Source organism: Gouania willdenowi, chromosome 17, assembly GCF_900634775.1.
Source record: "Gouania willdenowi chromosome 17, fGouWil2.1, whole genome shotgun sequence".
NCBI lineage: Eukaryota > Metazoa > Chordata > Actinopteri > Blenniiformes > Gobiesocidae > Gouania > Gouania willdenowi.
The window spans coordinates 7,081,494-7,097,445 of record NC_041060.1 but is presented as its reverse complement, the minus strand read 5'-3'; the positions used below and the strand labels follow the sequence as shown (position 1 = coordinate 7,097,445).

At 36.9% G+C, this 15,952-nt stretch overlaps 1 protein-coding gene across 1 annotated transcript in view; it reads right to left on the bottom strand.

The window, feature by feature from the left end:
* The window catches only part of efr3a (EFR3 homolog A (S. cerevisiae)), a gene marked incomplete at its 3' end in the record, with an annotated part of 95,472 nt that continues 79,520 nt past the window's right edge, over positions 1-15,952 (bottom strand). The window contains exons 11-22 of the mRNA XM_028473324.1: positions 14,363-14,530; positions 14,133-14,247; positions 10,388-10,439; positions 8,088-8,260; positions 7,004-7,079; positions 6,391-6,552; positions 4,886-5,017; positions 4,683-4,750; positions 3,538-3,665; positions 1,282-1,367; positions 273-321; positions 1-38 (exon numbers count right to left, since the gene is read on the bottom strand). Of these exons, the coding sequence (XP_028329125.1) occupies positions 1-38; positions 273-321; positions 1,282-1,367; positions 3,538-3,665; positions 4,683-4,750; positions 4,886-5,017; positions 6,391-6,552; positions 7,004-7,079; positions 8,088-8,260; positions 10,388-10,439; positions 14,133-14,247; positions 14,363-14,530 (1,247 nt within the window). The remainder of the gene's footprint in view (positions 39-272; positions 322-1,281; positions 1,368-3,537; positions 3,666-4,682; positions 4,751-4,885; positions 5,018-6,390; positions 6,553-7,003; positions 7,080-8,087; positions 8,261-10,387; positions 10,440-14,132; positions 14,248-14,362; positions 14,531-15,952) is intronic.

Sequence of the window (15,952 nt, the reverse complement as noted above, 5' to 3'; positions counted from 1 at the left end):
CCTCTTCTCTCTCTCCTGCTCCTCCAATCCCGTCGTATCTGAGAGGAAGTCCAAATGTTGCATGTGAGCACGTGTGTTTTAAGAACTTTCCTTACTTGGAAAGAAAACTAGATGCAGCAACACACTTTTCTTTTCTTTTTTCCTATTATGAGCATAAACAGTCCGAACAGGTCTAAAGTCTTTCACATTCACTCAGCATCATTCACTTGGCCCTGTATCAGACGGGATCTGTCCTGAAGGATGACACATAAAATGAATTTCTGTTCTCTTACCGATGGCCTTCTTTAGAGTCTCAAACGTGATTTCTTCTGCCAGCTGAGACTGTAGAACAGACAAATCACAGAGGAAACACTGACTTTACACTTTGTTATCAGAGAAAAAAAACAGTTTTTAATCCTCTTTCGATAAACAAAGGTTTACATTGACATCTTTAACTTTTCCTAATTATTTAGAACAACCAAAAGCAGCACAAATTGGCATTTTGACTGAAAAAGCTGCTAAATGACCTAAAAAGCAGGCTGAATGTTTCACTCCAATAGAATACAATGGGATGTTTACAGGCAGTGGGGCTGTGACATCATCAATCACGTGATTTCAAGATGGTGGAACATAAATTAATATGGTGCAAAATAGGGACGTAAGGATTAATTGTGAGGCAGTTAAAAATCGATCGCAGTACTTCTTACATTTTTTTTTATTTATTTTATACAGCAAAGGGCGCTATCTATTTAGAATTTGAAATTCAGGATGCACCACCGTGTTTTAAATCAGATGTGTGGAAGCATTTTGGCTTCCACAAGACAAAATTGATTTAATTGAATAGGTTTCTTCTTCATTTCTTTATTTATTTCATTCAGGATTTATTTTTAAGTAAATTGCATTGTTTAGCATAGTTTACCAAGTGATTCTTTTGACAAGGAAAGATAAAAAGAAATAGTACAGTATTTTTATTTTCAAAGAAAAAAACAAGTATTTTTCAGTCATCATTTGTCTACAATCTTATTTTGTAAGTAAATCGTGAGTGAATCGTATCCTGAACCCAGTATCGAATTGTATCTGGGGTTGAGTACATCGTTACATCCCTAGTGCAAAATAATGTGTTTTGTTAGGCATAGATCTTCTAATAATAAGTACATTTTAAAGGTTTTAGGGACGATTTGTAAAAACAGTGGAGGATACCATTATTTTAAACAAAGGAATCAGGTTAAAAGTACATGACACAGTAATATCATTTCATAAACAACATTCAAAAGTGTTGCTTCAAAGCCAAATGAGGCCGACCTTGTCTGGCAGGTTGTTGGACATGATGTCCACCTGAAGAGAGGCCGTGTCCACAAAACTCTTCCTCCTAGTAAAACGGTCTTCATCTGTAAACACACAAAGAGACCTTGGTTCACCTTTAACAGCAGATCAGGGAACAGTAGGAGCAAGTGGGTTCCAGAAATCTACAGCTTTTTTTTTGTTTTTTTTAAGGTTTTTTTGGCTTCTGGAAACACTTCTGGTTAGATTTCTTCACAGTTTAACACTAATGAATGTACTTAGCGAAGACATCATTACTAATATCCAGTGGAATGAAGTAAAAGGACTTCTTTGAATCTGTCTATGGAAATCTACATCCAAATGAAAAACTTTCTAGCGGCAATTTCCACCACTTACATCTTTTTTTTATTATTTTCAAGCAATTTATCTTTGATTTATTAATCTCTAGCTGCATTTCCATTAACCTTGTAAATGTGCAAAATCTAAACAGCGCAAAAAAAAAAAAAAAAAAAAAAATAAACTGGTAATAGAAACACCTGAATTTACAAAAAACACTCAAGTATCACTAAAACATTTTTACACTTTCATGAAAATGTTTTTCAGACATTTCACGAAGTCTCGTGAGATGAGAGTTAAGAGGCTCCAAACTTCAAGCACAATTTAACTTTGTCAAAATTTTAGAAATATCGTTTTTATTTTGGAAACCCAGCTTGTGAGGCCTACACTGGATTTATCTGATTAAAAAAAATAAATATAAAAAATCCGCTCAAGCAGCTTTACCTGTGTTGCCAATCATGTGCATTCTAACAGCATTTGCACCAAATGTATTGCTCTTTATTTGGGATCTTAATAAATCAGGTCCTTGGATTTTAATCTACTGAAAATTAAAGATGGCTTTAGAGACATTAGGATTTTCAAAACACTTCCTAAAACTGTCAAAGTTTGGAAAACCTTTAACTTTCAGGAAACTACCTGATGTTCATTGATGCTGTTGATGGTTTTGTTTTTATTTTGTTTTTATTAAAAATAACGTTTTGTTTAAACATGATTTGATTTAATGCTCCGATTAAAGCATTGAATAGAATCTGGATCCATAAAAAATCTACATGAACTCACCATAGAAAGTCCAAATGTAATGCGGACAAAATAGTTAAAAAAGTTACCCAAACATTCAGTACTGATACAAATACTGACACTGACAGTTCAGACATGGATTCTATAATGAAGAGCAGGTGAAATAAAAAGGATTTGGGTTATGTGTTGCTAAGTGAGGTTCTATTGGATTAATCTACAGGGAAAACAAGGAGAAAGAAAACAGCTGGTCTAAACAGGAAGATAAACGCCTAAAGGTCTCTTCTAATAAATCTTTAGCAGCTATGATGGTGTGAAAGCCCTTAGACATGATGCCAGAACACTAATCAGCTCTTTATCAGGCCATTAACCAAGAAAAGAAACACTTCAGTGATTGTTGCTCTGGCCTTTGATGGTAAACCATCTTTCTAGGAAGTCTGTCCACCTGCAGCGGTGGAAAGCTACATCTTTACCCATTCCCAGAGAGCTGGTCTATTTATAGCCTGTTACCTCTGGATGTCTGCTTGCACCTGTGGATGATTTTTCCTACTGTGTAAAGCACTGACGTCATTAGAAAGCATGACAAAGAAAAAGGAAACAGGAAAAAACAGTGGCTTACATACTTTTTAAACGTAAACAGAAGAATATTCTGCAATTGAATAGAACAGATTTAAAATGACAACAAAACACCCTGTAAAATAACCTCAATAAATCCATCCAAGTGTTTATAACAGATATTTTTGATGGAGACCAATATATATCTATATATGAGGGGGAAAAAAAAAAGAAAAAATGAAGAAAATATAAAGATGCAGGCTAACTTAATCTAAATTAGCTGATCAATATTGGATCAGGACTCCCGTAAAAACCACTCCAACAGAGAACATTTAAACTAAACAACTACATAAGCCTAAGGGCAATGTCAGAGATCAGCAACTCTTTCTAAGTCATTTAATATACTATATTGATTTAATTGTTATGAAGCACTTCTGTTTGACAAAGCAATGTCTTCACACATTTACCAGAATTAATGGTTTTGTCTCCTATTAATCTTTGGGAGGGCATTATTCAGAGTTCAGTTATGTATGTCTATAGTAAATAAGAAAGAAAAAAACCCTCTAAATAAACACGAGAGATGATAAAGCAAGATCTAATCCGGCTGAAGGTATACATTAATTTAATTTGTGAATATGTGCATTGTTGTACCTGTCACTTGTGGAACATATGGGACCGACAGCCTCTCAGCGTTGTATCCTGGTGCTAACAGACACTCTGCCAGGTCTGCTGTCTGAAAATACAGCTGCTTGTCCTCTTTGTCCAAACACTCTGGGAGCCTGAAATAAAAGATGAGATGGTAAGTCTTTCTACTGCTTAGCATCTCCATCTCTATACACTAAAGTGGATTTAATGGAACATATTTATATTATTTAATCTAGAATTTGCAAACATTGTTTCACTACATAAGGTAGAGATGGACATTTATCACAGCAGGGGACACAAACATTTGATTGTTTGATCTGAGGGCCACATCATCAACAATCATGTCAGCATTTAGAATAATGACCAACCTTAGCATTAACACAGCAATGAAAAATACATGTTGTCATTTTCTGTATTTTTGCTGTTGTATTGTTGTAATTTGGTCATTTCATGTAATTTTTTGGGATTTGTGTCTTTGTAATCATTTTGTATATGTTTGTGTTTGTTTTTAAGTGGTTGTATTTTTTGTCTGTCATCATTTTGTGTATTTTTGGAAACTTTTTGTCTTTTTGTTGTTACTTTTTGTAGTTTTGTTGTTACTTTTTGTAGTTTTGTTGTTACTTTTTGTAGTTTTGTTGACATTTTGTTAATACTTTGCATTATTGGAGTTATTTTGTGTATTATAGTGTGCTTCATATTGCTTCCAACTTCTTGGGAAATTTGTTTTGGGGGGCTGCACAAAAATAGACCGAAGGCCACATGTGGCCCCTGGGCCGCCAATTTCCCTTGTCTTGTTAAGGTAATCATGATGAGGAGTTGTAAGTTCTTTTAGTAATTTGCACTTCTTAACAACTTGTTATTTCTTCAAGAGACAATCAGATAACATTGTGTTTTACTTTTATTATGGTATGATTTATTCCATGATAACTGATACTTTATTATTAGGATGTAATAACAGAAAGGGCAGTGTTATGTGATTAGTTGAGCCTTTTTTAATCAGTATTTTTTACATTTATAAGACAGGAAGTTTTACCCAAAATAGGAAATAGCAGTCACAGGAATAAGGAGGGAAAAAAATACTAAAAAACATTATATTCCTTTATTCAATCAAAGCTAATCTTTCACTTTGTGAGCAGGATATATATACGTACGGGCACTTGTCTCTGAATATGTTCTCTGGGAGGAGGTGCGGGGCATCCATTGTTCGTAACTCAATCACCTACAAACAGAAAAACAAAGCATTCCTTACAATTCACATACAGTGGTGCATCATCTGCATATAGAGTGACCTTAAGGTCGTCATTCGAGCACATTAAGAGCAAAGGTGAGTAAAGTTGCAGGGCTGTTAGTGTACCTTGCTGACATGCTGACAGAAAGGCGGGTTTGCAATCATCTGGCTCAGGAAGTTAAGGTACGCAGCCACCAAAGCGTGGATGCCGCAGCATATAAACATGGACATCTTCTCCTCATTAGCCAATGCCATGTCCTGGAAAAAAAAAAAAATCACAGAGAAAACCTTTCACTGTAGAGCTTTGAATAGACTTCAAAGTTGAAGGTTTGCTATAGCTTCACAGTGTGGAAGCAACGGTTCCTGCTGTGCTGTAGTTTTCACATATGCAAAAAAAAGCGGCCTCTCACTGTGACTACAGGTGGGGTTATGCTTTAATCCTTTCTCAGGGTTTGCAGTACACTGGAAGATTTCCTCTGACTGTACACTCAAAGGTTGCAGGGAGGAGCCTCTGCTATTGAACCATGTTCTCACCGTCTCAGTGCTAAAAGGTTGTTGTCTGGGCAACAACCACAGGTGACATGGTGAGCATATAGGGCAAAATATGACAGAGTGAATGTCTGTATATGCTACACGTGGTCATTTATTAAAATAACTTTGTACTGAGAATGTATTGCTCAATTTTTCTTCCTTTCTTCTTCAATATAAAATGTGCACAAAACTCATCATTGGATTTCTAAAGCTTTGTGGTATTACCAAAGGTAACAAACTATCAACATAACAATCAAATTTTAAAGAAAATGATTAGGAGACCTTTATCTGTTTAATTAAAAATGTGTTAATTAAAAAAGGAAAGGAGTAAAAAGTAGCTGGATATGTTGGGGTAATGTAACAAACAATTATTTAATGTTTTCTGTGTGAGTATTATTCATATTATAGTTTTCAAAGTGTTAGTAAATTAAAATTTAATTTAAGTTTAAGATAGGAAATCTAGAATTAGATAGATAAGGTAGATAAGTTTTATACTTCTCCCTACTCCTTTTCATTCATGAAAACTGAGATGTGGAAGAATTTGAAGATGCAAGATATAGTTTTGTTGTTATTTCTTGATGTTTGTTTATTTTATTTTAAATAGTTTTTAAGTTGTCATTTACATGATCAAAATCAATCAATCAAATCAAAGGCAAACCTCCTATTCTATAGTGTTGTCCTAATCATTTTTCTTTTCAAAACAAAAACTGAAAAATTTTGTATGTTTCATTCCTTTTTATTCATATACCATGTTTCATAAGAACTGCACACAAAACTATTCTGATTAATCATTTCAATGTTGATTTAAATATCTGCTTCATGATTTATTGATTTTTAAACTGGATGTTTTCTGTTGCACTTGTTAAATCATGTAAAGCACATTGAATTGCCTTGTGTATGAAATGCATTATACATAATAAATTAGTCTTCCTAAGCATTAATAGCATGGATTTTCCTCCAAATATTTATTTTGTGGAAATAATTTATTAAGCCTACCTTTTACAACCAAAAACTGAATTTTCACCTCTTGCGAAACATCTACAAGCCTTCACAGAGTTGAGGGACATACGTGCAAATATTTACACTTGGAGAGTTTTTACCTGAAGAGCTACAGCGAGCCGGATGAGCTCCACGACCACCTCCTCGTTGGCGAGCTCGATTGTCAGGATGGCAAGTGTGGTGAAGAGCAGCTCAAAGTTTTTGTGAACATTGTGTTCTTCTTTACAGCCCAGATAGATGTGACGATAGAGCTGCTGGCCTTGCTGAAGGGAGAGTAGGAAGGGCAAAAAAAAAGTGTGAAATAGTGATATTTTGTAGTTTAACTTTGTCCTTGAGCTTGCTGACTCCTAACTGACCGATGCTCCACTCCTGAATTGCTTGGCAGACACATCAGTGAGCAGAAAAACAGCCAGTTCATAACACATTTGGTGCCAAAGTTCTCAAGTTCCCTGAGTGGCTGCTCTCAGCGGTTTAGGTTTTAACTGTAACTCATGCCCACAACCCACAGAAAAACCTTTCAGGGTGAAAGTTTCAATCACTGGCTATCACAGTTAATCCGACTGGCTCTGATTTAATAAAGTGAGATTGAAATGAGGAATTTTTGGATGTTTTGTCCATAAAGGCCTCATTAAAAATGGCTCCAATGTCATGTATTTGTATTTCATAGTAAGGTTTCAATATTAAATGAACATAAATCATTTATACATATTCTACCTTCTTCATAAATGCAACATCTTGTTTTGAAATCTTCTCCCTTTTGATCTTCAACGCTGCAACATTAGGGATGATTCTGCAACACAAGCACAGAGAACTGACGATAAACCATAAACCAAAAGTAGACGACTTTTTGAATTATATGTTAAGGTTTCAATTATTCAGATAATTGTTTCTCAGGATCCACATTGATCCACCTGCTCTGCACCTGCCACTTTGCAATTTAATTAATACCTCTACACTACTGTAATATACCATAGTTATATTTATATATTTATTTTCATATTCATATCTGCACTCTCACTGTAAATGTTTTAAATACTTGTGTTGTTGTCCTCTTTTTCCATTTGTAAATGTTTTGGGCAGAGATTAAAGTAATTTGGATTCTCTACATGTCTTGTAAATATAATGCAATCAACAATAAAGCTGAATTTGACTTTTTGACTGACATGTTTCGACTGTCAACTGCCTGTCTTCTTCAGAGGCGTCTGCTGATCACTTTGATGTTTCCTTGATTTCCTGAGGCAAATTATTCAAAAATATACAATTGTCTGAATAAATAAAACATATTCAAAAATAATCTTGCTGGAATTATTACTCGGAAGTCAAGGAAACATCAAAGGGATCAGCAGATGCCACTGCAGAAAAATGGCAGTTGACAGTCACTTCCTGAGGAACAGTGTCTGAATAAATGAAACCTTGACATTTTTTGACTGTCAACTGCTAGTATTCGTCAGAAGCATCTGCTGATTGCTTTGATGTTACCTTTGAAGTTTCCTTGACTTTCGCGTAATAATTCCAGCAAGATTATTTTTGTCTTCCTGTTAAATTACTTAAAAATATACAAATATCTGAATAAATGAAACCTTAACATGTTATTCAAAAAGAATGTTGCTGGAATTATTATGTGTAAGTCAAGAAAACCTCAAAGCGATCAGCAGACGCCTGTGCCAAAGACTGGCAGTTGACAGTTAAAACATGTCAGGAGATCAAGGTGGACTTCCTATCGAACAGTTGTCTAAATAAATGAAATCTTAACATACAATATTATTCAAAAGTAGATGACATTATATTTTGCCTCTACCTGATGCCTCGCAGCTTGGCGCGGTTGTCGTGACGATCAATGATGTTGTGCAGGATCTCCAGCACCAGCTGCCTAAGCTCGCTGTCCTCCATCAGAGAGATTGAAAAGAGCGGGTCGAGGAAGGACGACGGCAAAGCAGCCATCATGGACTTGGACTTGAAGCCAGAGGTCACCTGGGGGTCAAAGAGGCAGATTAGAACAAGGCAAGCACTGACTTATCAAACCGTGATGTGACTAATAAGCAGTGAGTGGGTCTTTGCATGGGTGGAGATGACGCTGTGAAGCCGTCCAAATGTTGACCCTCTGCTGTCGTATGGGACTGATGTGATGATTGATGAACAGAGCGAACAGCAGGTGATCTTCACCCAACATGATTATTATCGCCTCGGCTCTACGGATCAGCACACACAAACGACTCTGCCCTTTAAGGTACTTTTCTTTTCAGTGTGCTCAGTGGGCACAGATGGAAGGTTTTCGACCTCAACCAACGTGTGTGTAAGTAAATGAAGAAGGGTACACACACAATCAGGTTTTATTTGTCCAGATTTTCTCCTTCACGACCAAGGAAGGCAAACGCCAGATTCACTTTTTTCTTATACAGTAAGATCATTCCATGGTCTGAGGTGTGTTAAGCGCAACAATCGTGTGTGTGGAGAAAGCCGACAACTCCCCAGTTATGACTCTGAATTCTGACATGGAACGGAATGCAGCCAATCAAAAAGTCACCATCCTCCTCACACCCATAATCATTTACCTCCTCCTTTCAGCCTCACCATCAGCTGTCTGCAGACTCTCTGCAGAATTCTCACAAAAAAAAAAAAAAAAAAAAAAAAAAAAAAATCACACACCTTTCACATTGCTCCCACCCTTCCTTTTATTTGGCCCCATCTGCAGCTGCATGATATAAATATTCTGACCTTTCACCCATCCGTCGGGTGCACTGCGATGCGGGCGGTGGTAAGCCGAGGGGACAATAAAAGAGAGCGAGTGCACAAAGACGAGGCTGTGCACTGAGACACCTTTGCCTGTTTGTTAGATACAAGCCTGTCACACCGAAGCTAAAGTGAGGCTTTTGAAGCTGAAAAAGCTACAGCATTGAATCAATACCAAAATAGGGTGACACCAAGGACCTTGAAATGTTACACAAAATAAACTGCATTGACACACCCGGGGGCCAAATCCAATCTGGGCCCGCAGTTAAAATGATGGAAAACATGCATTAATGTGTAAATTAACCCATAATAAATTGTAGATATCTCAAGTTTACCAATTTAATGAAACTCTACAATATTTTTAAGGGCTTGCAGTTTTACTTTGTTAATATCACATGAATGCAGTCATTTTTAATTGCAAATAGTGGAAAGAGCTCTCAATTTTTCCACAAATACTGCAATTTCGCGCAAACAATTCCACAAAATGTATCTGAATTACACAAAAATTACACAAAGTTACAAATCAAGATTTTTGGAAGAGAAGATCCGGCAGAGACTGATATTAAAAACTAGGGCACAATTGATGTTTCTTTTTACAACCTAAAATCTGCGTCCCAATTGAGATCAAACTGGTCAACATTTTGCCCCTAAACTAAAATTAGTTTGACACCCCTCTACTACATAACAAAGCCATTTAATAGACAGATAACTAATAAAACACTACTCTCTTTTCTTTATACGTCATTGGAACAATAATTCTTTATAACTGTTTATCCTACTTTATATTATTATATATTTGATGCTCTTGTATGAAGTGTCACAATAACAAATTCACTGAACATATATGCAAACATTCAAAATCAATGTTTGAAACAATTTTGGAAGGATTTGCGTTATTTTTAATAATCAAAATTAGATTTATTTAAGGGGGAGAGAAAAAGGATATTCTTGAAGTCATTTAGAAAACATACACTAAACTTGCAATGTAAATAGAGTTCAAATCTTGGTCGAATACAGTTGCCAAAATCAAGCTCTACATTGCCATAAGCTTAATCTCCACAGTAAAGTCAAGAAACGTGTCGGTCAATAGTTACAATTTAAAGAAAATCCAGATCTCCAACAAATATTATCCAATCAGTCCATTCACAGCCTGTGTGTTGGTATTGTAATAAAACTCCCTTTAGGTGATCCTTTATGGTCATAGTCATAATTCACTGGGACAAACAAGAGGTTGCAGTGAGCGTCAACCGTTAACACTGTTTGTCCCCTTTAAATGGGAGCAAACACCAGTGCTCAGAGTAATAAAGTGCTTTAATTTGGTAATTCAGAATGCAGCAAGCAAACAACAAAGTGGCAGTGGGGACTTACCATGATGAGGGAGCTGAGCAGCATAGTCTGGATCCGCTTGGTGCCCTGATGTCTACAGGAAACACACACAGAACATATGTTTGTCAACCTAGTATGATTGCACATTCATTCACAGGGAGCCAGCATTTATCACCACCTGTGTGTCAGATACAGGAAAGGACTGACATAAAGGTCCCATATTATACAATATTAACTTTTTAATGGCTTTCTAACAATAATATATATCCTCAATGGAAAATGTACCATTCCTCCATTCATTGTTTGCTCCACATTTTGTGAAATGTGTGCTTAGACAGGCGAGTTAGAGTTTGCCCCGTTTATGATGTCATAAGAGGAATAACTCCTCCTACTGCGTGGCTAGAAACGGCTCATTTGCATACCCTAAAGTACACTCAGAAACAGCCTGTTCTGAGGGGAGCTCATGAGAGCCACTTTTTAGACGGCTGAAAATCGGGAAGATTGAGGCATTTGGGGGAAAACACTTACAATACTATTTTGTTGGGCCTCTGAGACCGATGTGAAATGGTATGAAAAGCAGTATGAGACCTTCAAGCTGGATCACTGTTCAGCTGAAAACATCAAATATAAATGTCCTAAATATCCTTATTAGATTCACCCATCTTATGTGCTTTTTTTTTATGCGTTTCTTATTTATAGTTTCATGTTTTTATTGTAATGTAACGATGCCTAAAATTCCCCAAATTACAAAGTTAAATATTTCTAAAGACTTTTAAAGACTATTTATAGTTTATCATTATGTGTAGCCATAAGTACTGAAGTCACTTGTTTCTGTTTAAGAGTTTTGTGCTATACAAAGACAGACAGTCTTTGCCACAGACTGAGTTGGATTGACACCTACTGTGTATCTGCTGACCCTAGAGTAATGGAACAGAGACAACAAGGTTTCAGCAGATTCCAGATGCAACAGGGAACCGTACCATTGTAGGCTTTTATAAGTTGAAGCAAAAATGCTAAAATAGACTTAAAAATGCTCATGCAAACCAGTTACAATAAGTCAAAAAGGAGTAATACCAACTCTCTGCCAGTGATACAAGCATTTTGCAAAGTCTAAAAATGATCCAAGGATAGTTTGTTTAAGCAGGTGGAAAAACTACTGGAGGTGGAAAAACTGTATTACTGGATTAAAGCATCAATATCAACTAAAAATCAGCTTTTATCACCATCAGTTGTTGTCGTGTTGGATCAGTTTTGTTCAAACTCTTTTAAGCGATACTCACTAATGTCAAAGTTGTTACCCAGAAATCTCAGGGTCGACTTAACAGACGTGCAAAATAAAATGGTGCGATAATTCCAGCAAGATTGTGTTTGTCTTCTTTTTGAATAACATGTTAAGTTTTCATTTATTCAGACAACAGTTCCTCAGGAACAGAAGACAAAACGAATCTTGTTGGAATGATTTAGTGGAAGTCAAGGAAACATCAAAGCGATCAGCAGACACCTCTGACAAAGACTGGCAGTTGTCAGTCGAAACATGTCAGGAGATCAAGGTAGATTACAGTAGGAACAGTTATCTGAATAAATGAAATTTTAACACATTATTCAAAAATAAGACAAAAAGAATCTTGCTGGAATTAAGACGCGGAAGTCAAGGAAACATCACAGCGATCAACAGACGCCTCAGACGAAGACTGGCAGTTCAAAACATGTCAGTAGATCATAGTGGTTTTCCTGAGGAACAGATGTCTGAATAAAGGAAACCTTAACAGAAGATGATGTGATGTCTAACATCTGGAATCACATGATCATGTACAATAATCAAAGTTTCTCTGTTTAAAGGAAAGTAAAAGATGGTGTATCTACCTTTTTTACTTTAATTAGTTTAAAACATGAATGCTTTTAAGATTAAATCAACTTTATGACTTCAAATCGCCTTTACACCAAAATTTGACTGGCTGGACAATGGGAAAAAACATCAACACTTGATTGATTTACAGTAAATACTTTTTATCAATAAAATGGAGGAAGTAGTTTCACATTTCATTTATGTTTTGTATATTAACTAATCTCCTTATGGCAGGGCCTGGTGGTTTATGTACACATGGTATATGCACTGAAGATGATAAGCATCCTAACTTTAAGGTTCACATCTACTAACTGAAAAGAAGCTGATGTAAATAATAACTTTAAACAAATTGGACTCCAGAAACCTCAAGTTTATTGCAGCGCAGGCAGGTGGCTGCTCTTCAAAACAGAACGAGCTGCAGAGTCAAATTCAGCTCCTCCAGCAATTATTAAAACACAAAACATTATAGATTAGCGTCACCAAGGGGAAAGAGGGAGAAGACGACAGTGTTCATTTGATTTAGGATTATCTGCTTTAACACTTCTGAAGGCTCAGGGTTTCTCTTTTTGTTCTCTCTTTTTTCTTTTTTGCAAATTTTTATCTCAGTCAAGTGGGAGATGAAACCTCTGCGGGGCACTGAGCAGGTGAAGCGAGGACAGATTAAACACACCATTCACTATGAGAGATGTATTGGCCTCCTTTCATTTTGTCCAACGTGTTTGCAACAAAACCTGAAAGCTCTCGTTTACTTTGTGTACTGTTTTAGGATTAAATGTGATGTCGAGAACACACCAAATAAACTGTTTATTTAATTTCAGCAAAATTCTTTGAGTCTTCTTTTTAAATATGTTATGGTTGTATTTATTCAGACAACTGTTCCTCAGGAAATTCACTTTCGACTAACAACTGCCAGTCTTCTTCCTAGGTGTCTGCTAATCTCTTTGATGTCTCCTTTGATGTTGTTTTGACTTCCTCGTCAAAAAGGTTTAATTAACCCTTAGGAGACAAACCTCCCACGGGATGCCCAAGCCCTCCCATCTGTGCGCATAGCTACGTATAAACGGGTGTAAAATAGAAACTAGAGCAGATAGATCTCTCATTCTTTTTGCTACAGAAAGCTGACATTTACCTCCATCTTACATTCCAAAATGACGCTAGTGACATCATTACGTAAACGCTATGTGCAGTACAAAACCCACAACTTGCCGGAAATGGCTTGTTTTATTTTCAACATTTAGAAATCCTTTGGATCAATGCGTTGTGTGTTTTTATTTACTCAGTAACAAAAAATGGACAAAAAAAGCATTTCAAGATACTTCAATAAATAAGAATGAGCAAAAATGTAGGTTCTGGCAAAGCCTTACTATTGCAGTCCTCAAAGGGTTAAGTGGAGTTACTCAGCAAACAATAGTCAGCAAAAGAACAGAGTCGTTTATTATTAGCCAATGAGATATTTATAATATTACCTTTAACATAACAATATTCTACAATTGAATAAAATAAATAAATAAATTAGAAGACACTGAAAAAAACCTTTAAACCTTTAAATTTGAATTGCATTAGGAATTAAGTGTTTACAAGGTCAGTTTAAACAGGATTTAACTTTTAATCTGAATTAAAGAGGAATTAAAGCTCCCACGTAAACCATCCATGAAAAAGCTACTTAATCTCCCACTTTTCTAGAGCAAGACATACTTCCTACGAGCACTGCACTTATATTAGAGATTTGAGGTATAATCAATTACTCTTTCTGTTTTTTTGTAGCTGATATCGGACCAATATCCAATATCAATATTGATCAGGACACCCTTATAAATTATATAAGCATTATTTTGAATCCATAGCATGTTTCAGCTTGGTTTGTAGAGGTCAGTTCAGTTGCTGTGGCAGCTGCACAGCACGGGGACTTTGAGGTGCTTGGATATCAGACGAGTGACTCACCCAATCTTGACAGTGTCCAAAGTGTGGCATGGGGTCCCATACACTGGCACTTTGCCCATGATGAACATCATGACTTCAGCTCTCTGATAATCTGGCAGGTTTCCACCAAAAAAGCCTAAAATGACAAAGAGAAAGAGGCACAAAGTTGGTTGAACTTGAAGCACATTTAACTTTTCCTTTTGACAGCTGTGACTCATAAAAAAATGTCACTCTAGTTTTGCGTTTCGTACCAATTGTCTGGATGATTGCGTTCTGGACGATCCGCTCCTCGCTTTCTTTGCCACGGCCGGAGGAAACGCTGGAACTGGAGTTTCTTCTGGAGTTCTCGCCCAACTCAAAGTCCACGCTCATCCTCAGATGTTTGAGCAGCGTGTTGAAAACCTCCAGCACTGTGGGGCCTGTCGTCACAAGCACAAGCAAAATCCTTACAAAGCAAACTGATTTAAAAAACATGGTAGTGTTTTTACTTACATGACGGCATCAGGTTTACATGAAAAAGCTAAAATCTACACATCACCGACACTGAGCTACTCCATCACCACATGACCTCACACGCTACCTCATCCACAAATGGAAACTCTCTACAGGAGACCCAGAATAGCACAGACTGACCAAAAGAACAAAACTCACAGGGAGAGCATCATGGGACATGGAGTCTGTAATCGCTAATTATACTTGAAGTATAACAACAATAACTGTAAAAAAATGGCATTACAATAGATTTTAAATGTGCAGAATTGATTGGACGATGCATCCTATGGGTGCTTCTGGTCACTTTGTGCAGTTGAATTTAGTCTCATCACAACCTTATGTTGAGTATGCCTGGCAGTAACATTCATCACAAAGAAAGAGATCTAGAAAACGTAAAGCCTTTGAGAGTAAATAAAACGAGAAAATCTGTTTTTTTCCCTGCTGAAAACAAATGTATTTAGGTATGAAGAGCTGTTGTTGATTGATTTGTTGCCAATTCTAGACATTTTAATTTAAGTATTACAATCTGGAATATTTGTTGTAAAAATGGGGTGAAACAGTGCTATTACAATTGAATTATGCTATTGGTTGAGAATGACGGTTTGTGATGTCATTAACCCATTAGCCCCGCCCCTCCTATAAGAACTAACACCTGTGGACTCTACAAGGACAATAAAACACAGCAAGTGTGGCAGGGAGTCCAGCATCTCACCCATTACAAGTCCTGCAACACTATAAAGGATGAGGGCGATGGTGGACCCAGAGTGGCAACACCACAAACAGCAAACCGCAGCAGCTCCAACCTCACCATGCAGGAGTATGAGGTGAGGGGCCTACTGAGGGCAGTGAACCCTATAAAGGCTACAGGACCAGATGGAGTGACCGGGTGGGTTCTCAAACAATGTGCAGTCCGGCTGACTGGAGTTTTTACTAACATCTTTAAGGCATCACTGTCCCAGTGAGTTATTCTATAATGTCTGAAGTCAGCCACAATTGTCCCGCTGCCCAAAAATCCTGCCATCAGCAGCCTAAATGACTATCGGCCAGTGGCCCAAGCACCAATCATCATTAAATGTTTTGAAAAACTGGTCCTACGTCATATTATGTTTTACATCTCACCCACACTTGATCCACTTCAGTTTGCATACAGAGCTAAAATATCAACAGAGCACAACATCACCACATTACTCCATACCACCATCTGTCACCTGGAACATCCAGGGAATTATCTGAGGCTACTCTTCTTTACTCCTGGACAGACTCCCCCCCAACCCCATCACCTGCTACTGGATCAGAAACTTCTTAACAGACCACTTTCAGAGAGTCCAAGTGGGTTCTTATTTCTCCAC